The 25,769-nt window shown below is 35.7% G+C and overlaps 1 protein-coding gene across 1 annotated transcript in view; it reads right to left on the bottom strand.

Moving 5' to 3' along the window:
• Window positions 1–1,160: 1,160 nt before the first annotated feature.
• Window positions 1,161–25,769, bottom strand: part of itga1 (integrin, alpha 1) — a 180,285-nt gene continuing 155,676 nt past the window's right edge. Inside the window, exons 23-35 of the mRNA XM_030150240.1 lie at window positions 24,362–24,472; window positions 19,073–19,149; window positions 17,111–17,237; window positions 16,325–16,402; window positions 16,147–16,223; window positions 14,737–14,826; window positions 13,224–13,326; window positions 12,325–12,441; window positions 10,395–10,493; window positions 10,146–10,250; window positions 8,630–8,725; window positions 5,312–5,425; window positions 1,161–3,584 (exon numbers count right to left, since the gene is read on the bottom strand). Of these exons, the coding sequence (XP_030006100.1) occupies window positions 3,528–3,584; window positions 5,312–5,425; window positions 8,630–8,725; window positions 10,146–10,250; window positions 10,395–10,493; window positions 12,325–12,441; window positions 13,224–13,326; window positions 14,737–14,826; window positions 16,147–16,223; window positions 16,325–16,402; window positions 17,111–17,237; window positions 19,073–19,149; window positions 24,362–24,472 (1,251 nt within the window). The 3' untranslated portion in view covers window positions 1,161–3,527. The remainder of the gene's footprint in view (window positions 3,585–5,311; window positions 5,426–8,629; window positions 8,726–10,145; window positions 10,251–10,394; window positions 10,494–12,324; window positions 12,442–13,223; window positions 13,327–14,736; window positions 14,827–16,146; window positions 16,224–16,324; window positions 16,403–17,110; window positions 17,238–19,072; window positions 19,150–24,361; window positions 24,473–25,769) is intronic.

The following is a 25,769-nucleotide window of genomic DNA, read 5'->3' as shown; positions in this document are numbered from 1 at the left end:
TCTGTTCTGTTCTGTCTGTTCTGTCCTGTCTGTTCTGTTCTGTCTGTTCTGTCTGTTCTGTTCTGTCTGTTCTGTTCTGCCTGTTCTGCCTGTTCTGTTCTGTCTGTTCTGCCTGTTCTGTTCTGTTCTGTCTGTTCTGTCTGTTCTGCCTGTTCTGTTCTGTTCTGTCTGTTCTGTTCTGTCTGTTCTGCCTGTTCTATTCTGTCTGTTCTGTCTGGTCTGTTCTCTCTGTTCTGTCTGTTCTGTCTGTTCTGTCTCTTCTGTTCTGTTCTGTCTGTTTTGTTCTGTTTTCTTCTGTCTGTTCTGTTCTGTCTGTCTGTTCTGTTCAGTCTCTTCTGTTCTGTTCTGTCTGTTCTGTTCTGTTCTGTCTGTTCTGTTCTGTTTTCTTCTGTCTGTTCTGTCTGTTCTGTTCTGTTTTCTTCTGTCTGTTCTGTCTGTTCTGTTCTGTTTTCTTCTGTCTGTTCTGTTCTGTCTGGTCTGTTCTGTTTTCTTCTGTCTGTTCTGTTCTGTCTGTTCTGTCTGTTCTGTTCTGTTTTCTTCTGTCTGTTCTGTTCTGTTCTGTTCTGTCTGTTCTGTCTGGTCTGTTCTGTTCTAAAGGGGTCTGATGCCCTGCTCTGCAGATGGGCTCTGGGTTCTCCGGCTGCTCGTCCATTTTCCAAAACTGTTTTATTTACAAATTTAAAAATAGAAAAGATTCAAATTTAACAGCAGCACAAGACTGGAGAAACCAAGAACAGAATAGAAATAGAAATAGAATAGAATAGAATAGAATAGAATAGAATAGAATAGAATAGAATAGAATAGAATAGAATAGCTCTATACTACAAATGGAAGAAACACATACAACACATAATGGATCTATATACAGGTGATAAAGTAAAACTGAAAACAAGGTGTGTGAGCAGTTATTATTCTGTGGTAAGGGGAGTATTGGATTGTCCATTTAAAATGAGTGGTGGTTATTTAGTCGGGGGGGTATATTTAACCACTTGTGAGTAGAAACTGTACTTGGGTCTTATCTGTATAGTATCTAACAGTACCTACACTTAGAAACATGTCACTTAAAATGGACCTAAAAAGCAGCTTTTGCATTTTCCATAATAATGTACATGAAATGTATTAGTGACAGAAAAGCATCAGACTTCATACTGTATTAGTCATGTAATTATTCATTAAAAGTCTTTATTTTTAACATAAGACTCAGTTCATTTCTGTGCTGTTGAAGAAACATACAGTCTGACAAACCAGTGCATTACATTGAAGACTTCACAGCAGTGTAGATGGCTGGTGTGGAGCTCACAGCTCTCACATGTGCCTTACGCTCTCAGCGAACCCAAAAACAGAGGACAAGGTTTGAGCAGGTGATCACTGACCATCTGTTAATGCGAGTGAACAAAGACAGACACAGGACTCCACCCTCATGCAGAACCTCCTCAGACCCAGGACATGTCAGCAAAGTACGAGCTTTTTTTGTTTTTTATTAAATAAGTGCTGACATTGGAAACATCATGATGCAACAGTTTTTTCAGATGCAGTTTTTAAAATGTCCTTTGTGGTGGACAGTTTTCTTTTCTTTTTTTTGTATATAGTTGTGAAACCCATAGCTGGGTCTGAGGAGGATAAGCCTGAAGTAGCCTTACAATCTAAAACTAACAGGTCCACATTCTGTACAGAATACAGATCACATGTGCTCAAAGTCAACAGTGGAGAGTGACGGAGGAGGAGTGGACACGTCCAACTACTTCTTCCAAATCTGCCCATTCTTCATCTGGAAAGAAAGTCAGTAAAGAAACAGGAACTCAGTCCCTCCCATGTATACTATTATCTCTTTTAACATATTGTGTAGCTGTGCAACATTTGGAAAAAAAAACACAAAGATTAAAATCTGTGAAGGTAAGGTACTGTGTACCGTGTGTGGGTGCCACTGAAGCTACACTATGCTAATGCTTTGCATACGTGACAAACATCTACTAGTGAATCCGATGTATCACAGAGTGATGAGAAAAACTGCTGGTGAATAATAACAAGTACATTTTTATATGGGGCACATGACCATCAACATCGCAGACTAAAGGGTTTCTAATCCACCTTGGTCTGCTACAGTGGTATTGCATCAGAAACCTGTTAAAGCTTTGACATTTTCAAACACAACATTAACATCAGTTTCAGTTAAATGAAAGCATTTTACATTTAAAACAAACGTGAATCTGAAAGTAGTGGAAACACACCCTCATCTTCATGTACATTTGCAGTAATTATATTTTCAATTTCTGTCAAAATATAACAATATTTACACATCTGCATCTGTTTTCAGATTTGGAGACAGGCCAGATATTTGTTCTATGTTTAACATTTATGAAATCATTCATGACACTTGTATCACCTGAGCAAAAGCCTCCTCTCTGACCACTGTTCACAACAAAGATAATATTTGTGGATAACATCTTTTAAATTACATGAACTTCAGCAAAAACAACTATGTACATTTTAAAGCTTTACATTTGTAGCATTATTTTATATACAGTACAATCAAAGGTTTAGATGTGAAGGCGCAGCTCTCTGTATCTCCGGTAACCATGGTGACACTAGTTACAAAAGTATTTAACACAGAATTTGGGACAATATTGTGTTATTTAACAAAGACGAAATGTTTTTAAAAATATATATATATGCATATGAAGGCTGCACCTGTGTGTATCACACTAAATCCTGTGTTCTGCTCAGTGTTTTTAGCCAAATGTGTAACTTCAGATCAGTGTGCCATGTTAAACTGCAGGTAGGCTGAAAGAGGAAAGACCTTTTTTTTTAAAAAAAAGAAAAAAAAAAAAAAAAAAAAAAAAAGCTAGCATGTACAGTGTTTCATAAAAACTAATCAAGCAAATAAGTTCCAACACATTAGTGGAGGATATCAGACAGATTCCCCTGACACATAAACTTCACATATTGTTTGTCAAACAGACCTTTGGGTTTGTATGTGTCATGACACAGAAAACATGTGAGGTGGCTTTAGATGACTTTGGATCTTCATGCTGAAAAACCTGAGTACTTTTTCCTCTGGAATAGAGCTGGAGTGTCCCTGGTGCAGCTCAGAACATTAGTGAAACCTGGTCCTCTTCTGGAACCCTTTGACCTGGTCTGATGTGGGTTTGTGCCAGAAACACCTGAAACCTGGGAGAAATACAATTTACAAATACTGCCTTCTGTTTTGGTTGTAGACGCAGATGGTTGCAGTCGACTATCTGCAGCAGGCCACCAGACTTTCAACAGTTCAAACCAAGACTCTGTTCAAGATCACCTGAAGATTCTGCTGTCAAAGGTCATGAAATATTTGCAAGTGTTATTTGACCCAGGCCTGCAGACAGAGCCCAGAGCGACGGCGTGGTTCCAGGTCATCATTGTTGAGGCGGCGGTGGTTCTATGGCGTCTGCTCCGTCCGGTTCACTGTCTGTTTCAAAGTCTGTGTGAGCTGATGGCTTTACTTCAGAGCAGACGTCACAGAGCTGCTCAGTGCCGGCTGTTTGGATACCTCAGTCCATCATTTCCTCCTTCGAGTAATCCCTGGATTTTCTCTTGAAGAAGCCCATCTGGAGGAGCAGAACACCAAGGCCAAGGTCAGGTTGATTTAAAAAGCACATTTAAAATAACACAGAGCGCCCAAAGTGACGTACCAATCTGCAAATGCAAGACATGCTAAAACGAGTGAAACACGTGGTTCCAGGCACAACAAACCCCGCCCCTCGCACGTATGGTAGCTTATTTTAGCACGGATCCAGCTGATGTCATCATGTCTGTTAATCAGTTCCTCAGTGGCATTCATTAGTAAAACGAGTTAATTTTTTTTTCAGAATAAGTTGGCCACTTGGTGTTCTTCAGATACAATCGCACCAAGACAGAGATGAAGATAAAAATGTACCTGGAGTCGAACTGAGAACACCTGGTAATAGGGATGTAACAATTACAGGTATAACGACAAACTGCGGTGAAATTACAGATGGTTAGTATTACCGTTCAAATTCTAATTATCATAATAACTGTTTGATTACCGCACGTTTAGGGGAGAAAACACCTATGTAAAGATCTGCTTTTATGTCAAATATTTGAGTATGGTTTAAATTTATTACAATTTTAATTTTATATACCTAATATTTGGAACCAATATTCACTTTTAAAGTCTTTGAAAAGGTTCGTTAAATATCTTTGTGTTATTTATGCAATAAATTATATACATTTTTCAAATCAGATTTTATATTTACCTCCGCCAAGGAGGTTATGTTTTTGCCAGTGTTGGTTTGTTTGTCTGTTTGTCTGTCTGTCTTTGTGCACCACAGATGTGTTTGGTGGAGGTTCTCAGTGAGCACCAGGGTACATATTTGTCTGATGATAAGTGGATGTTTCCCAAACAGGGGGGTTAGAAAATATTGGTTCTGCAATAAATCGCGATATTTCATTTCATGAGACTGTATCGATATGAAAAAGTACTTTTTTTGTTTTTCTTTATTGTTTATAATTTATTTATTATTTTTACCTTCACCAAGGAGGTTATATTTTTGCTGGCATTGGTTTGTTTGTCTGTTTTTCTGTTTGTCCGTGTGCAAGATAACTCAAAAAGTTATGGACAGATTTGGATGAAAATTTCAAGAAATGCTGATACTGGCACAAGGAACAAATGATTAAATTTTGGTGGTGATTGGGGGGGGGGGGGGGGGGGGGGGCTGATCTGCTTTGGCGGAGGTCTGCGCTCTCCGAATGCTTTTCTAGTTTTTTTGACAAAAAATTCAGATACTTAATTTCAGTGCAAAAAAGTTCAGTGCTAGAAATTCACTGGCTTTTATAATTCAAAATCAGATGAGACAGATTTACTTCCATAAATGTGCTCCTGAACTGTCAAAGAAGCTTCATGAAGTAACATGTATTCACACCTTGAATGGTGTTAGATTTCGGAGGGTGTGAGTGAGTTTGCAAGTTAACACCAACTTCCTGTCTAACTGTCTGAGGTCATATGTGCTGACGTTTGGTGAATTAGGCACTTTTAGTTAAAAAACACTTAATTGCACAAAAGGAGCGAATGTTTAAAAAAAAAAAAAAAAAAAAAAAAAAAATCTAAAATGTAGTTGCTTATCAGAATAGTCTGCACTGAAGTTGAGCCTTTGCAGCTGCTTGGTGACTTAAACACTACCTATGTGTCTTATTTGTGCTGGTTTAGAGGCTGCAGGAGTCATCCAGTCCCACTGTGGACCTGGTCCTGAGTATCTACATTTATTTTTTTTGCTTGTCTTTTACAGGACAACACCACAGATACACAAATACTTACCTTCCAAAGAATGAAGATGACCAGCGCTAGGATCAGCAGTCCTATTAAGATGCTGATGATAATGATCCAGAAGGGGATTCCTCCTAACGTCTCCTTGGTAACCTGGATCTTCACCTGATTAACACACACACGTATACGATATATTAACCCATAAAGACCCAAAGAGCCACTGGCAACCAAAAGCATCTACTGATCTAAACTGTTTAATACCTGTCGATCCACTAATCCTATCAATACATGTAAATATGTACATATAAATATTTATTCTAACATTATCTTCTGAATTTTGTCTTTTTTCAGCAAAAATCAGGTATTTTCCTACATTTAATTCACTGATCATGGTAAATTGGTAAATCACGAGGTACATTTCAATTAATCAAATATTTTCTAAAGAATTTAATGGAACATAATTTATTTTTATTTTGCTGTCTGTCTTATCTATATTAACCCATAAAAACCCACAAAGCCGCTGGTAACTAAAAGCATCTACTCAACTCTAATGTTTAATACCTGTTGATCCACTAATCCTGTCAATACATGTGAATAATTGGTGTAAAATACAGTTCGTCGTCTTTTCATGGTCATCAGATATGACCCATTTGGACATTCAGAGGCTCTGTAGTTACCATGGAAACAGTCACCTTCTACAACACTGATTGAACAGTAAAACCCATGGAGTTTGATAAATGTTTTTTATGCTTGTTTTTATGTTCAGTTAATGATATATTTTACTGAAAAAGTCACTTTTTCTTTAGTTTTCTCTGTTTTTATATAATAACCTTTGAATTTACTCTGACTTTTCATGAACATCGACATAATCAGTGAATTAAATATAGGGAAAAATACATGATTTACACATTATGTTTACATTTATTTGTGTATTTGGACCCTAATAGTTTATAAAGCTTGAATTTGAACCCTCCAGGTGCTGCAATACATGTAAATAATTAGTTTAAAATACAGTTTGTCGTCATTTCATGGTCATCAGATATGACCCATGTGGATGTTCAGAGGCTCCATAGTTACCATGGAAACACCGTCATCTTCTACGACATTGATTCACCCATGAAGTTGGATCAATGACAGTGGATGGAGATGCTTCTTTTATGTTCAGTTATTGCTATATTTTGCTGAAAAAGTCCCTTTTTCTTCAGTTTTATCCGGTTTTGACATAATAACCCTCAACTTTAATCTGAGCTTTGATGGACATCTACAGAGTCAGTAAATTAAATGTAAGAAAATACATTATTTACACTGAAAAAAGACAAAATACACAGGATAATAGTGTAATAAATGGTGATAAATCACTTAAAAATTTTAAATATAGAGAAAAAGCAGCACAAAAGTAGCACTGGGTCTTTGTGGATAAAACTTGTACATGTATATACAGTTGTGGAAAAAATTATTAGACCACCCCGTGTTTTCTTCAGTTTCTTGTTCATTTTAATGCCTGGTCCAACTAAAGATACATTTGTTTGGACAAATATAATGATAACAACAACAATAGCTCTTAAGAGTTTAATTTCAGCTCTGGAACTCCTTGCCACCGGAGCTCAAAAATACCACTTCACTCCCTCTGTTCAAATCTAAACTCAAAACACATCTGTTTAGGACTGCTTTCTCTTTGTGATCACAATTGCACTGTTCAATTTTTAACCTGCCTTTTATTTTTTTGCTCTGTTTTATTGCTTGTTTTATATTCTCCTGTTTTACTGTATTGAGTGCCAAGAAAGGCACCGAAAACTACACTGTAAAAAAAAATCTGTAATTTAACAGAATTTTCACTGTTTATTTTACAGATTTTTCCTGTATTTTTAAGATACACAAAAATATCAATGAAATGACAAAAATAGACTGTGATTTTACACATCAAATGTAAAATAACACAAAAAACTGCAACTGTGAATAACCAAAAAATTTCATTTTTTTTTTAAAGAAATTTTTTTCTTTTTTCACAGAAAAATACAGTTAAAATACATTTGCAAATGTATCGTAATTTCACAAATATTTATTTTCTATTTATGAAACTAAACTGTTAAAGTTTAATACTGTAAAAAAAAAAAAACATAATAAAACGAGATAAAATTACAGACAAATAACCGTAAAAGAAGTATTTGTTCTGTAAGTTTAACCAAACTTGTTTGTTAATTGACAAATATCTTGTGTAATTACGGGAGGTTTCACAACAAAAATGTTGAATAAATGTGTTTTGTGAATTTATAACATGTATAAGCACTGATAAACTGTCCAAATACAGTTTTTATCAGAGGATTGGACAACTGAGTCTCATTAAAAATTATTTATATATACATTTATAGGTCATTTGATTGTTTTAATACATGAAAATATTCTTTATTAAACATTAAAAAGTCAAAAAAATATGCAAAATCTCATGTAAAGTTAGGGCAAAAAAACTGTATTTTAATTATGGAAAATTACTGTATTTTTATGAGCTGGTTATTTTCCGTTATTTAACAGTATTTTTTCGGCACCTATACTGCCGGAATAATACTGTTTTTTTTACAGATTTTTTTTTTTACAGTCTAAAATGTATCATTATTATTATTATTAATAATTCATTCACTAAGGTCACTTGGAGCCTATCCCAGCTACATAGGGGTGAAGGCGAGGTTCACCCTGGACAAGTCACCAGTTCATCACAGTTCTGAACATATAGAGACAAACAATCACTCTCACATTCACACCTATGGGCAATTTAGATGAACCAATTAACCTATTAGTGCATGTCTTTGGATGGTGGGAGGAAGCCGGAGCACCTGGAGAGAACCCATGCAGACACGGGGAGAACATGCAAACTCCACACAGAAAGGTCCCACCCCCATGGACTGCTGTTGGAATCGAACCCAGGACCTTCTGTCTGTGAGGCACGAGTGCTAACCACTGCACCACCGTGTCGCCCTATTATTATTATTATTATTATTATTATTATTATTATTATTATTATTATTATTATTATTATTATTATTATTATTATTATTATTATTATTATTATTATTATTATTATTATTAATTTCAGAGCTCATATCTATCTATTTAACATGTTTTCTTGATAATAACCAAAATCACTTCAGTTCTTCCATAAATATCTGTCATTGTACTGACAAAAACAGTGCTTTTATTCATTCCACGTTTTCTTTTCTGTTTTAGTCACATGATTACACACAGGACTTAGTACTTGATTGCAGAACTATTGTTTCTGAGGACTTTTGATGGTCTAATAATTTTTTTCCGCCACTGTATGAGCACAATCCAAAACAAGACAATACAAACATGCATATACAAAACATTATTACTCACACTTCTGGTCCTGCTACTGCTGCTCAGCACAAACAGGTCTTTGTTTTTGATTCCCAGAGTGGCGTTGACCAGCATGTGCAGATTGGAAAATTCAGCCTGGAAAATAAAATCTCCTTTATATGTTTGATTCTATTCTTTAATCTCCTCAGACCCAGGAAATGTCAGCAAAGTACCAGCTTTTTTAGTTTTTTATTAAACTAGCGGCATTGTACCCGTGGTGCCATTGTACGATAGCATAAGTAGAACTTGTCTGTCATGACTATCCATTTGTAAACTACCATTTAGTCATGCATTGTGCAGGTAATAATTTGAGCCAACATGTGAGTCATGAAGGGAAGAGCATGTATTTGTTTGGCCTGCCAAGCATGATTACATTCATCCAGCGGTAGTGAACTGTAGCCTTCACACTGTGGCATCACCTGGTAGGAGTAGAAATGTCCTGAACGGCAGCAGAACCACTTCAGAAAATGGAGTATGGCGGCAGGGATGAAGAATTCAAAGTAGAGGGAGGCTAAAATCTCCCAGCATGCCTCACAACATTTGAATACGGACATAAAATTGTACCTAGTAGATAGTCAGGTAATGTTTCTATTCATTTGGTGAGTTTGGCGGTGATCGGGCCTGTGAAGGCTGAGGAAAATACGTACAAATGCCCTCCTGTGCTGCAACATCGATTGGACGGACAGACACAGAACATGCATTATATACAGGGTGGGGAAGCAAAATTTACAGTGAACATTTAGTTGTTTTTTCTCAGCAGGCACTACGCCAATTGTTTTGAAACCAAACATATATTGATGTCATAATCATACCTAACACTATTATCCATACCTTTTCAGAAACTTTTGCCCATATGAGTAATCAGGAAAGCAAACGTCAAAGAGTGTGTGATTTGCTGAATGCACTCGTCACACCAAAGGAGATTTCAAAAATAGTTGGAGTGTCCATAAAGACTGTTTAGAATGGAAAGAAGAGAATGACTATGAGCAAAACTATTACCAGAAAGTCTGGAAGATACTATTAAAGAAGAATGGGAGAAGTTGTCACCCCAATATTTGAGGAACACTTGCACAAGTTTCAGGAAGCGTGTGAAGGCAGTTATTGAGAAAGAAGGAGGACACATAGAATAAAAACATTTTCTATTATGGACATTTTCTTGTGGCAAATAAATTCTCATGACTTTCAATAAACTAATTGGTCATACACTGTCTTTCAATCCCTGCCTCAAAATATTGTAAATTTTGCTTCCCCATCCTGTAGTAGGATAAGTGCCTATACTGGAAACATCATGATGCAACAGTTTTTTCAGATGCAGTTTTTAACATTTTTATGGAATATCCTTTGTGGTGGACAGTTTTCTCTTCTTTTTTTTTTTGTATAAAGTTGTGAAACTCTTGTCCACAAACAGCTGGGTCTGAGGAGGTTAATATTCCACAGCGTACATTTAGAAATCCAGTGAATGAACAAAACAGCGGAGACGTGTAAAAATGTCACCAATGTGCAGAGTCACACGTACGGTGATGAAGGTGGGCTTCCACACTCGGAATGTAATGTTGACATGACTCAGCTTGGCCTCAGGGATGGAGCAGATAAATGATGCACACTGGAGGTTTTCACAGCTCTGTGGAGAAAATCAAACACAAACACTAAGACAGGGCCACACACACACACACACACACACACACACACACACACACACACACACACACACACACACAGGCCAGCAGGCTTTACAAAACAAATACACTAAAGGTTAATCACTCACCACTATGAAGTTCCCCAGTGTTTCCTTCTTCGGGTTAGGCTTTACCACTTCTGAGTTAATGTTCAGAGGGTTGATCAGACCTTCTGCTTTGCATTTAACCTTTAAAGAAGAAAAACAGGCGGATATGAAGTAGATATCTCACATCTGTTTACTAAGGGTTCATACACATTTTTCTTTTTGACTTATATTTCATTGTTTCATTTTTTTAAATTTTACAACACAGATATTTAGGACATAGTGTCAGTTGCCGTCCTGTATTTTGTCCACTTTTTCCATAGCTGCTTGCTGCAGTCTTATGACAAATGTAAGTCTCCCCATGTTGTGAATTTCATGTATTGTTACTGTACAAAAGCATCACTGTTAAAAGAAGAAAAGAAACCCTGCAACTATAAACCAAGGTTCTAATAGTTTTGGATTTTTCATTATAGTTTAGTTTTATTTAGTTTTGACCTTTTTTTCTCTAATTCAGTTCATTTTAATTCGTTTTTAGAGCAGGTTTGTTAGTTTTTATTAGTTTTTGTTATTTTCTGAATGCTTAGTTTTAGTATTAATTTTAGTTTTGTCGTATCTTTTCTCTTCTTCTCTGTCGTCGTATTCAAATAAATCCCAGACAGGACTCTGCTACTTTCTCCCAACTTTAGTCTCCATGTTTCCAGGTAGAGTGGGGACCAGAAGACGACCGGAAACCACAAGTGAACACAAGTGTTGGACCATCAAGTGTCGTATGGTGCCAGCAGCTAAAATTGCTAGAGCGAAATAAATTGCTTTCGTATCAATCTGACATTTATAAAGATGAAAATGAAGGGAATTTTATCCAAAATTTGTATACGTTTTTGCTAGTTTTGTAAACACACAATACAGTTTCAGTTAGTTATTGTTTTTTCTTTTAATTATAGTTTTTATTTATTTCAGTTAACGAAAATGTTTTTACACTTCTAGTTTTTGTCATTAGGTTAGTTTTCGTTAACAATAATAACGTTGCTGTAAACACTGTTAATGTCAAGCAATGCTGTTACATTGATGTGTGTGTGTGTGTGTGTCAAAATTCACCATGTGTATTATGTGAAATTATTAGAAGCTTTCTTTCCACAAATTTCCAAGATTTCATGGTCTAAATTCACATTTCATAGTAATAATTCATCAAGACTTGTCCAAAATGTTATCAAATATATAATATAAATGTCAATTTGTGAGAGATTTTGTGTTGCTAAAATGAATGCTGATGAATAAAACAAGTGAATCTAGCATCATAGAATTTTGTTTTTTTTAACTTTATATTCATATAGATTTATGGCTTGGGACAAAAAATTGCAGGATATATTGAAGAGAACTTTTAACTCAACGTCCATGAGGGTACAGTCTAAACAAAAATGCATTTAAAAAGTAGTGCCCGGACATGGGAATGAAAATCATTTTTTAGACACTTTTCATGGTTCACCTTATCACCTCTTTTCCACAATGTCTTTCCAATTATTTAGGGCGGTGGTGGTAGTGGTGGTAGTGGTGGTGGGGTCCTCTTTATACCTTTTTCATGTGATGGCTTTTTTAGACACTACCAAGAGGATTTTAATCACATATGTATCCTTACTCGGTGTGTCTTTTCCTGTTAAATGACCCAAATATAACACCGAACATGTCCTTGGTAGTTCGTACCCCAATATTTGTCCAAGTTCTTTGCTGATGTTATTCCAATATTGGGACAGTTTTGTGCACTGCCAATCTATTTAATGACTTTTAATGATTTTTAATGACCCACAGAAACCCTGTTAAACTAAAATTCAAGCACTTTTCAGACCTTGAAAACACAATATTGAAATTGGAGCATTTTCAAGCATTTCAGACGCCCATACAGACCCCGTTAGTGTCTGAGTGTGTGTGAGTGTTTGTCCTGTGTGCATGTGTGTGTGTGTGTGTGTGTGTGTGTGTGTACCTTGGGGCTGTTGGTGATTCCAGTCAGGTACAGTAAGTTATTTTCCATAGGAGACACACGAGGATAGGTCACCTTCAGATCAAGGGGTGGAGTTGCAAAATCACCTGTTTTTTCCACCTACAGAAACATAAAAGACAGGCACAGTAAGACAGAAAAGTGTCATAGATGAACAGATGAAATAACACAGCTTGTCCCCTCCCTCCCTCCTTCTGTCTGACACTGCTCTGACCTCAACACCTTTAAATCCCTTTGAAAAAGTCATTTATTTAAGATTGCTTTTAATGTTTAATGTTAATGTTTAATAGTTTTATATTTGTATACCTGCCTTTTGCACCTGCTTTTATCTGTTTTTAATGTGTTTGGTTTCTGTTTTTACCTGCTGTATGTAAAATGTCTTTGAGTTCTATGAAAAGCGCTATACAAATAAAATGTATTATTATTATTATTATTATTAACAGACATACCACATCTGCATGGTAGGCTGGTCCTTATATAGTACCTATGGGTAACAGTGTTCAGTTGGGATTTTTTTCATAGCATGTTGGTGCAATGAAAATAAATATTTATTTGATCTTATCTTATTTCACCTTATCCTCATCTTACATTACTGTATCTTAATTTCTGATTTCATTGTAAAGCACTTTGTCAGTTCTTTTTGTGATAAGTGCTACATAAATAACTTTACTATTATTACTATTATTATTAATTTATTACTTAATTGAACAGCTGTTCAAAGCTGTAAATATATACAAAATTGTCCCAAATCCTGTGCTGTCTCATAAAATGGGACATTTTAATAGGGTCAAAGGACTAAACATAAACCTTCCAAAATAAGGCCCATTCTGCTGTCACTGCTTCATTTCCATTTACATATGGTCAGGCAGGATGGTGTCAGTTACCGTGTAGCTGATGTTGACCTCCTCTCCGATAAACCTGGTCTCGTTGATTACAGCGGCGTACTTCTCACCCTCCTTCACTACGATGTGTTCATCAACAGGCCACCTAAAGCAGGTCCAAAGAACAACACAGTCGGACCACAATCTAACTTATTTCAATCTCTGTCTGTCTGTCTGTCTGTCTGTCTATCTATCTATCTTTATTTATTTATTTTTTTTCACATGTTCATGAACATAAAATACAACAAACAGTACAGCAAGGTCAGTTGAGGGTTACAGTATTCAACAAAAGATATCCATAAATAATAAAATAAAAGGAAAATAAGGGCATCACATTACCATTTCAGCGCTGATGTCTTTGTTTTTAAATCCAATCCATTTGTCCGGCCACAATTTAACTTTGCAATTCTATTGACTTTAATTTTCTTTCTTTCTTGATGATATGATTATTGCATTTATCAGACAGTTAGGTTAGTTCTGTGTAATTCTTTGTATTCATACAGTTGATAGGAAGTTAAAGCATAGACTGTTGTGTGGAGAAGGTGTGGATTACTTAAGTTATATTTACTGCCATGATATTTGATTTTTGAATATGCAAATTCATATATATGTATAAGTTTTTCATCTTGTCTTGCAACTAGGGGTGTGCATTGGCAAGAATCTGGCCATACGATACAAATCACAAGACTAGGATCACGGTACGATATATCACGATATATCACGATACTGTTAAAAAGCAATTTTTTTGTTTGTGTATTTTTTGTTAAATTATTATTTCCTTGAAGAATTGAATTACACCAGAAATATGCACAGATAGTAAACACATTTTTATTTGATCACAAGAGGATCTCATGCTATATCACAACATTTACTTGTTCAAACTTAAATGTTTTACAGACATTATAGTTTAAGATCCTGCTCAAATATTCATGTTCTATTAGTTCAGAACTAACATCATAACTATTTATTTATTTATTTAATTTTTGTGCAGTTCCAACAAAGGAACCAACATTATTTAATAAGAGAATGTTAAATAATAATAAATAAAATATAAACAAAAAAACTAAAATGAACCTCCACAATATCTACATTTGAATAAATGCCTAAAAATATCAATACAGTACTTTTTAATATCAATACAGTATTGTGAAATGAAATATTGCGATATGTTGCAGAACCGATATTTTCTTACACCCCTACTTGCAACCTGTTTAATTTCTAAGGACTACAGTAGGATTACTTTGTTTTGTTGCGTATTTGAACTAAACTGAACTGAAACTGAAATAAAACATAAACTATAAGGAAATCACTCTTTTCCTGCCAATATCTTTTGTTCTGTCTGAACAAACTAGTGACCACCTTTACATGATACACAGATATTAAATTTGAATTCATAACTCACCCTGTTATTATTTCATTGGATTTATCAAATGCAGTTGTAATTGTGTTGACTCAGCAGCAGTGTACGAGAATGTCAATACCACTGTGGGTTCAGTGTACGACGACAGTGACTCACGCAGAGAATATGAGTCCAGCCTCGTACTTCACAGGGATGGAGATCTGCACCGTGTTGTCGTTCAGGGTAGAGAGCAGCTCTTCACTGTCACTGATGGAATGGTAAAAACAAAGGTGTTAACATAAAATACCTCTGTCCTCCACTGATCAGAAAGAGAAACAAACTACAAATGTCTTTAACCCTTTATTGGACGAGTGACTATTTTTGGTCATTTCCACATACACTACAAGATGGTGACAACAGTTCCAGTGAGGACAGTGAGTCAACAGTCTCAGGTCCAATGTGGTCTACAGCGGGGTTCTCAAACTCATTTTCTTTCAGGTTCCACATTCAGCCTGATTTGATCTGCAGTGGGCCGGACCAGTCAAATAATAACAGAATAACCTATAAATTATGACAACTCCAAATTTTTGTCTTTCTTTTAGTGCAAAAAACCCCATTCAATTATGAAAATACTTACTTTTATAAACTATCAAAACAAAAAAAAATATGAATAACCTGAAAAAACTGAAATTTCTTTAAAAAAATCAGTGCAATTTTAACAATATTCTGCCTCAACTTATCATTTCTACATGTGCATTATGGATCAGATCTACAAAGACACTAAACACTGATGAACGGGCAGAAAATAGTTCAAATTGTGCTGAATTTTCTTTAGACATTTCAGGTTGTTCATGTTTGTTCAGATTGTTCACATTTTATTGTTACAGGATAGTTTGTAAATGTAAATATTTTCATAATTTAATGTTATTTCTTGCACTAAAACAAAGACCAAAATTTGAAGTTGTTATTATTTATAGGCATAGTGTAATATTATTTTTTCACATCAAACCCAGAAGAAAATCTGCAGTCATTCTTTTTTGTCGGTTCTTCTGCTGTTATTATTTGACTGTAGATCATATTGGTCTGTTTGTGGAACCTGAACTAAAATGAGTTCCACAGCCTTGACTGTGGAATTTTTTGCATTTTGCGAATTCCACCTCTGCATGAACAGTGAGTGTACCTGCTTTGTTAGGTACCATGAAGTAATGGTACTAATGTAAGGAATGATGTTCAAAGGGATCATGTGGATGTGGACAGGGGTCTGGACCAGCACGCATGAGGGTCTAATGTTCTAAAAGTGATGTTCTAATGTTCTCAAATACATATTCCTTTCACCTTACATGTGTTTTTCTTGTATTTTTATATATACTTCTTGGATCCCCCCCACTTATGGGTAAGGAACCAAATATGATACCTTCAATAACCTTGATTTTCTACATAAAAATAAAACTGTTGAACATTTTCACAAAAGTAATTAAGTCTTGTTATGTCCTCCAATAACACACTCAAGTTGAAACGTTGAATCTCAGAGTATTTCTATGAGTGAACTATGAGGCGTTAAACTGGATTGAACGCTGGTCGTCTCACCTCACAGCCGTCACGTTGATCTGGATTTCCTTCAGAATGTGTTCTGGACTGACTTCGAATTTCACTTCAAAGTTTTCCTGTAGATATTCAACATTAAGTCACAACATATTTAGTTCTCAGCGGCAAAATTCAACATTATGTGGACTGATGTACAGGAAAATAAATGTCTGAAACGAACCTCCACATTGTTTCCAAGGAACGGGTATCCAACAGCAAACTCCACTTTTGTGTGATTTAACGTGTAATCATTTTCTGGCTGAAAATGCACAGTAACATGTCCATCATCGCATACATTACGTTCCTTCAGTCTGTACAAGCTGATGTAAATATTTCTGTGGACTAATTATTTGGACACATTTGAAATGGTTACAGTTGAAAAATACACTTAATTTCATGCATTGTTTTTGAGGATTTAGTCTATTTTTTTTTTTAAATAGAGAATATGTACAGAATAGCAGCAAAAATACCTGTCTTACCACAAACTCTAAAAACATTGCACCAAATAATCAAACATAACTGAAAAAAAGGTGAAATTCAGAATTTTGGACAATCTTACATTAGAACTATTTAATAGGTAATAGGTCAGGTGGAGATAAGATAAGATAAGATAAGATAAGATAAGATAAGATAAGATAAGATAAGATAAGATAAGAAAGAAAGGAAAAAAAAGAAATCTGGTATTTATATAAATTTTTATATAAATGGATATTGAATTTATATACATTTAGAATGAAATATTATTTACATATTTACATATATAATACTAATCATTCTTTACAGTGGCATTTGATGCAGATGTTTTCAGTCTTACTTTTGGTTAAAATGATGCAAATGTAATTTCAAATGACACAAAATCTACATAAACACAAAATGTACATTTGGACAAACCTGGTCCATGTGGTTCAAAGTGTATGGTCACAGATGAAAACACTAAGATGACAGGACGGAGTGTTTGTGACCTCACCTCTACTTTGACATAGTTGATGTTTGGTGTGAAGCTGACCATCACTTTGGTGTTGTAGGCGTTGTCTTTGCTGTTTCTGACGCTGACTTTCAGATCAATCTTCTCCTTATTTGCTTTGATGACCATCCTGAAGAAGAAATCCAGTCAAATGTCACAGTTGTAATGAACACATCTCTCCAGAAGGGTGCAGCCAAGCACTGGAAGAGTTTGTAGCAGTAACTCACAAGTAACATGAACCCATACAGACCCAGTGCTACTTCCGTGGCAGTTCCAAATGAATTCTTCTGTTTTTTAACCTTTCTTAAGTGATTTATCTCCATTTATTGTACTATTATGATCTGCATTTTGCATTTTTCAGTGAAAATGCGGCATTTTTTGTATATTTAATTCACTGAAAATGGAGATGTTCATACAAGCTCAGATTGAAAGTTGAGGGTGATTATATCAAAAACAGCACTACATAAACACCACATTTATATAACGGGGGGGGGGGGGGGTTAATATCAAATACCACATTAGACCTGATTTCTGATGCAACAAGATGTTCTAAGCACTCCTGTGTAATTTTTTAAGAAATCCCCCCCCCACACACACACACACACCCTGAAAATCACTTGTTTAACCCTGAAAATCACAACTTTCGCAGCTTCTCCACTCTTTTGTCCAGTGCAGTGTATAAATATGTTCATGATGGGCCATTTAATGATCTGGTCAGTGCCATATTGTATCATAAGAGTACTTTGTACTATGAAAAGTCTAATGTCAAGGTCATGTTGTAGGTTAAAGGTCACCAAAATGCCTAGTTTTTTCAAAAATTCATACCATTCTGACATTTGATCAAATCTGTCCTCAGTTCTCTTCCCTCTGGTTTCCTGGTGGGACCCCCCAAGGCCTTTGGCCCTTTAAAGACACACTAGAGACGAAATACTGCAACATGTACATTCCATTTGAATTTTGAATTGAATCCATTAGTGTGGCAGGAAACACAAACACACATTTTGACGGGAATCACTAACATTTCATTCATTCATTCATTCATTTTCTGAACCCGCTTTATCCTCACTAGGGTCATAGGGGCGGAGCCTATCCCAGCTACTTATGGGTGAAGGCGGGGTTCACCCTGGACATGTGACCAGTTCATCACAGACTGAACATATAGAGACAAACAATCACTGTAACATTCACACCTATGGGCGATTTAGATTAACCAATTAACCTATCAGTGCACGTCTTTGGATGGTGGGAGGAGCCAGAGCACCCGTAGAGAACCCACGCAGACACGAGGAGAACATGCAAACTCCACACAGAAAGGTCCCACGCCCATGAACAGGTGTTGGAATTGAACCCAGAACCCTCTGTGTGTGAGGCACCAGGTCTATCCACTGCACCACTGTGTCGCCCACAACAGGACGTATACATGTAAATGTCGAAGTCATGTGAAACTACGTTTGTTCTTTTAGACATGTCTGTGGAGTATACATGAGTAAACAGTTGAGTTTAATGTGTCCTATTGAATGGAAGTTGTTTGTGGTCAGTAGATGTGTTCTGAGGAGAGAACCTGAGCCCAACATTTGGAAGAACCCACATGAACAGCTTCGTTCCATCAAATATGCATTTGGACCATTTGGGTGACCTTTGACCTGTAATTTGACCTTGACACTACACCTTTTGTAGTGCAAAGCACTCTGAAGACATGACATGTCTCACAAAAAAAACATTTAAGGGCCCAGCATGAGCAGATTGACACACTGTACTTTATCAAAAGTGAAGAAGGTTCGAAAGTTGACAAAAACCCCACAGTTGAAAAAGTAATTTTCGGGGTGGGTTTGATTTGAATTTTTTTCACATTTTTGTATTCCCAAGACATGGGAGCATTAGAAAATCTGGGCTAAAGTTGAATCTGAAAATTTTCCTGAAATTAACCCCCCGCCCCCAATTTCTATGAGAAAATATGAAACTTACGATTTTACACTGGGCTCTGCTCTGAGGGACAGGTCAGCGATGCACCTCTCATCGACCCCACAGTCTACTAACGGGATCTACAAGAAATGAAGACGAACATTTTCAACGGTTAAAGGATGAATAAATGAAAAAAACATTACTCCCTCGATAGAAACTAGCTAATGAGTTGAGCCTTTGTTTGTATGTTTAAATAACAGGGCGCACTCAGATGACCTCCATTTCCCCTTCTTCCCTCCCCCAGAGAGTTTGCAGCTCACAGTCTTATTTGTTCCTTTCTCAATGATCTCCCATCAGCGTGCGCTCTCACAGGACAGGACGAGCCACTGGAATCTCATATGCAGGACAATGTCAGAAGAAAAACTGCAGCTTCCGTTTGATGACTTCCTTTTTCTGTGTGTGTGTCCCTGTTCTTCCTTTTAATAACAATAACAGGAGAGGTCTCACTAATGCCCCCTCGCTTACGTAAGCGCAGCGCTCTTTACCACGGTGATAAATTGTGACACCGAGGGACTCAGGATGTGTCGAGGCTTTTAAACACATTACATGTTTAGAGGTTGGGGAGGCGGGGGCTGTTATTGTGCTGGACTCCTTAACCCATAAAGAACCAGTGCTACTTGTGTGGTAGTTCCCAAATGAATTTTTTGCTCTATTTAACCTTTCTGAAGTGATTTACCGCCATTTATTCTAACATTATCCTCTGTATTTTGTGTTTTTTTCAGCAAAAATACGGTATTTTCCTATAATTAATTCACTGATCATGGTAAGTTGGTAAATCACAAGGTACATTTCAATCAATCAAATGTTTTCTAAAGAATTTAATGGAACACATATTTTTTTTGCTGTCTGTCTTATCTATATTAACCCATAAAGACCCACAAAGCCACTAGCGACCAAAAGCATCTACTCAACTCTAATGTTTAATACCTGTTGATCCACGAATCCTATCAATACATGTAAATAATTAGTGTAAAATGCAGTTTGTCGTCTTTTCAAGTTCATCAGATATGACCCATTTGGACGTTCAGAGGCTCTGTAGTTACCGTGGAAACACCGTCATCTTCTACAACATTGATTCACCAGCGAAACTCATGGAGTTTGGTAAATGACAATGGTTTTTTGTTCAGTTAATGATATATTTTGCTGAAAAAGTCACTGTTTCTTCAGTTTTCTCCGTTTTTATATAATAACCTTTGAATTTACTCTGACTTTTCATGAACATCGACATAATCAGTGAATTAAATATAGGGAAAAATACATGATTTACACATTACCTTTACATTTATTTGTGTGTTTGGACCTTAATAGTTCATAAAGTTTGAATTTGAACCCTCCAGGTGCTGCAAAGCTATCTTTATATTCATTTTGGCAAAAATCAAGTGGATTTCTACAACCTGTTTGAATTCCGGCCTAATTTGTTACGTCTAGAACTAGTTACGTCACGACATTTGCACATATAAGGTCAAGACTTCTGACGAACATTTCTCCAAGCAAATCATAACTGTTTGTCAGCAGCAGCGGTTGTAGTAAAAACTGAAAATATGTCCAAACTTCGAGCCGATTACGTAAAATGTTCACTTGTTGGTTGAACAGGACAGAGCAACACAGCCAACAACCTGGAGGGGGCAGGGCATGAAGTGACTCATTTGCATTTAAAGGGCCAGTGCTCAAAATGACCTTTCTGGTGTCATTACTCAGAAATAGGGTTGAAGATGGACCTGTGGAGTTGAATTAATGAAGAATTCAGACCCAAGCAGAGTATTTACAGTTTATGGAGACCACGGGGAAATGTCTGAAAATACATAATTCCATTTTAAAAAGCAAAATATCATGCTTTTAAGTGATTTATTACCATTTATTACAATATCATCTCTTATATTTTGCAGTTTTTCCCATTTTCCCACACATTAACCCTTTCATGCATGAATTATGAGAACCTTAATCAAGATTTTTTTCCTGAGTGTTTCTATTCCAATTTCGGCATGAAAAAAATAATGTGATGAAATTTTTGTTTTTTATGAATCTATTTTTCATGGAGTTACAAAAATGTCCACTCAGCTGGACACCATGTGTTTAATTTTTGAAGCAAAAAAACATGCATTTACTGTCATACTGTGTGAAAACGATGAAATAAATGTTTTTTTTAATGGTGCTAATCTGATGTTTTCTCACATTTTAACACACTATAATAGTAGTTATTACTCACTCAAATAATATGCAAAAACAACAAAACACAACTTAAAAAAAAAAAACCCAAAAACTGTTAATTACAGTCTAATAACAATTAGCAATTGATTTACACTCAAATATGTTGCTGGAGGTCAGGTTTATCAAGAACAGGAATGTCAGTCACGGTATGAATTGTCGTTGATCAAAAGCTAACATGGAAACAACACATTGAATACATTAAAGGGAAAATCTCAAAATCACTTGCAATCCTGTATAAATCTAGAAATGTATTGAACTCCAAGGCCTTGCATTTAATCTATTACTCATTGATTGTTCCCTATATAACTTACTGTGTGGAATTGTGAGGATCCACCCTCAAAACCACTATAAATTCAATAATAAAACTGCAAAAACGAGCTATGCGTATTATCAATAAGGCTGATTATTATGCTCACACGGAGCCACTTTTTCTAAATTCTTATGTGATGAAATTTTATGATCTCTTTTATTATAAAATAATGCAAGTTATGTTCAGAGCAAAATCAAAAATGCTCCCTGACCCAATACAGAGGTTCTTTTCAATTCAGGACATTCCATATAATCTCAGAGGTGTTTGCAAATTTACTGTACAAAAAGCTAAAAAAGGTATGAAAAGGAGATGTGTGTCCATTATTGGAGTTAAATTTTCGAATGATGCCAACATAAATTTAAAAACATGTAGTTCTTTTTTGGTTTTTAAGAAAATGGTTTGTAAAGCTATTTTTGAAGCTTATAAATGCAATTAATTATCTGTTGTTGTTGTTTCTTTGGAGGTTGGTAGCCTAAAAAGTTGTAATATAGGATAGGCCTTGATAAGCAGTCTGCTTCTGCCTACACCTTTTCAGTCATTATTCAACACATTATTCAACACAAGATTCTTGATTTCGTGATTCTGTGATTCTTTTTCTTTCCTTTGCATGAAATGTCAATACTGTGTACAATATTTGGTGTTGTCATGACTGAATAAACTACTACTACTACTACTACTACTATTAGTGTATTATGGGATGGTGCATAAGTATCCACTGTGTTGGTTGATATGCAAGTAAAACAACAAAATCCATGAATATACGAGAGAACAGCTGTAGAATAACTGTCCACTGGAGTGACCACTGTGCATGAAAAGGGTTAATTTACTGATCATGTAGATGTTCACTGAAGCTCATATTATAGTTGAGGGTTATTATATCAGAAAAAGAGAAAACTTTTTCAGCAAAATGTGTCATGAACTGAACATAAAATCCACTGTCACTGATCAAACTCCACTGGTTTTACTGGTGAATCAATGATGTAGGAGACGACGGTGTTTCCACATTCACTACAGATGCCATTTTCAACCAATTATTTCCATGTATTGATAGGATTAGTGGATGAACAGGTATTAAACAGTTCAGATCAGCAGATGGTTTTGGTCGTCAGTGGCTGTTTGGGTCTTTATGGGTTAAACACAGGCTTTAATTGCATTGTTTGGAGCTGAATTCTCATGTAAAGGGGAAAATATTTTCCTTCTTTATCTAAAGTCATCACTCATTGCAACAATTATCTGGAAAGCCTCTTGTTAGATCAGCTATGCATGTGGGAGTGTGGGAAGACTTTGGTGAGTGTCGGTGTTGAAACACTAAAGCAGTGCAGAGGAAACACTGACGAATGGCGGTCAGCTGCTGCAGATGCTAATGTACTGTAACAGGAGAAAAGTCAGAGCCAGGCGAGGAAACCCCACTTCTCACTTTTGGATTATAAAGACAGACAGATGGAGGAGGTTTAAGATGAGGTTCAAATCCTTCCTGTCGCTGGCTCTAAATCAGGGCTCTCAAACTCATTTTCTTTCAGGTTCCACATTCAGCCCGAATTGATCTCCAGTGGGCCGGACCAGTCAAATAATAACAGAATAACCTATAAATAATGACAACTCCAATGTTTTGTCTTTGTTTTAGTACAAAAAAACCCATTCAATTACGAAAATACTTACTTTAATAAACTATGCACACAAAAAAAGATGTGAATAACCTGAAAAAACTGAAATTTCTTAAGAAAAGTAAGTGCAATTTTAATAATATTCTGCCTCAACTTCTCATTTCTGCATGTGCATTATGGATCAGATCTACAAAGACACTAAACACTGAGGAACAGGCAGAAAAGAGTTCAAATTGTGCTTAATTTTCTTTAGACATTTCAGGTTGTTCATATTTGTTCAGGTTATTCACATTTTATTGTTACAGGATACTTTGTAAATGTAAATATTTTCATAATTTAATGTTTTGTTTTGTTTTTTTAATTATTTCAAATTATACATTTACATGTACTTATACATAAGGAACCACACAGACACAATATATACAAACAAATTATACAACAAACCTACAAACCTATTAAACTCCCCAAAAAAAGAAAAAGAAAAAAAAAAAAAAGAAAAACATAAAACACAACAAAAAAACCCAACAAGATAAATAATGTTATCACCTCCTCTTTACAATATTCAGGGCTGATTAAGAGTTAATATAATGTAAACTAACAACACATTTCTCCATCAAGAGGGTATAGGAGACAGCAGGACACTCTTGTTGACAGTAGAGAAAAAAGGATTCCATTGTTGATAAAACAAATTAATTTGTCCACGAACGGAAAACTTAATCTTTTCCAACTTTAAAAAGAAAAGTAAATCATGCACCCATTACACAAAAGTGGGTGGCAGATTTATTTAATGTTATTTTTTGCACTAAAGCAAAGACCAAAATGTGAAGTTGTCATTATTTATAGTCATAATGTAATATTATTTTTCTCACATCAAACCGAGAAGAAAACACGGAGTCATTCTTTTTTGTCGGTTCTTCTGCTGTTATTATTTGACTGTAGATCATATTGGTCTGTATGTGGAACCTGAACTAAAATGAGTTCCACAGCCTTGACTGTGGAATTTGTGCACTTTGTAAATTCATCCTACGGGCCAGATTTGGAATCTTTGGCGGGCCGCATTTGGCCCCCGGGACGCATGTTTGAGACCCCTGCTGTAAACTTTCTTCTGACTGTTATTTGGTAATATTTAAGACCTTCTGACAGATCCTTGTAAGAACACAGTGGTCTTACCGTCTTATTGATGGACCGAGGAATGCTTTCATCCAGGACAGGTCCGTTGTCCTCGTCAACCAACCCAAAATCCAAAGACACCATGAGAGGATCTCTGAAGTCCAGCCTGGCCTGTTGAAGAGGAAACAGCGCAGAATAAGTAGATGATAATAGAGGAACAAAGAAAGGAAAGATGTTCAGTAACACTTTATAATAAGTACATACTATGAAGCATTAGTTAAGCATTAACAAATATTGAATTCATTATTTATAAAGCATATTTCTGACATGAACACTCATTAGTATATGGTTTGTAAGCACACTTATAAATGTTTTACTAATCATTTATAATCATAATCATTCATCATTCAGTCATGCTGTTTGTTTGATAATACCATGCACTGTGTCTTTCCTTTGTTAGAATAACTGAGACTTTTGTGAGTCTTTAGGCATTGATCTGCCAACCTTTAAATCTCATTTGTAAATGCTTTATATGGCATAGATCAGGGGTGTCAAACTCATTTCAGTTCAGTTCCAAATTCGGCTAAATTTGATCTGCAGTGGGCCGAACCAGTAAAATAATAACATAACAATATGTAAATAAGGTCAAGTCCAAGCTTTTCTCTATATTTTACAATGAAAAACGTAAAATTAAACAATGAAAATGTTTACATCTACAAACTGTTCTTTCAAACAATGTGAATAACTTGAACAAACTGCAAGAATAAGTGTAATTTTAACAATATTCTGTCTCAGTTTATCATTTCCACATGTTCATTATAACGTACAGATCACAGTGGATCTACAAATACACAAAACATTTAGTATCGGGCAGAATATTGTTAAAATTGCACTTATTTTTCTTAAGACATTTCAGGTTCTTCACATTTGTTCAGATTATTCAAATTTTTTGTGAAATTATTCTTTGTTTTAGTGTAAATACATGAAAATATTTACATTTACAAAGAGAAAAATTGGAGTTGTGAGTATTTATAGATTATTTTGATAGAATTGTACTGGTCTGACCCCCTGGAGATTGAATTGGTCTGAATGTGGAACCTGAACTAAAATGATTGTTAATTTCTTAATATCTAATTTTGCATGTCATAAATTCATCCCTAGGGCCAGATCAGACCCTTTAGCGGGCCAGATTTGGCCCCCAAGCTGCATGTTTGACACCTGTGACGGAGAGGGCTTCAAAACTCATGTATCAAATATGATACGTTCGGTGTTATAGGGTTAAACTGTAAGGAGACTTTGTGGACACCCTGTACAATAGGTAACAGTAGTAACAGTAGTGACTTGGCTAATGGAGGCTAAGTTTTAGGCTGCCAGATATCACAATGTGGCCAAAAATATGAGGCTAATAATAGGATCTGCTTTATTCTGTTTCAAGTTGGGGCTGAAGTAAGTTTTTCAGCTGTTTCAC

This window comes from Sphaeramia orbicularis, chromosome 12, assembly GCF_902148855.1.
Source record: "Sphaeramia orbicularis chromosome 12, fSphaOr1.1, whole genome shotgun sequence".
NCBI classification, from domain to species: Eukaryota; Metazoa; Chordata; class Actinopteri; order Kurtiformes; family Apogonidae; genus Sphaeramia; species Sphaeramia orbicularis.
This window is presented reverse-complemented; position numbering and strand designations above follow the sequence as displayed.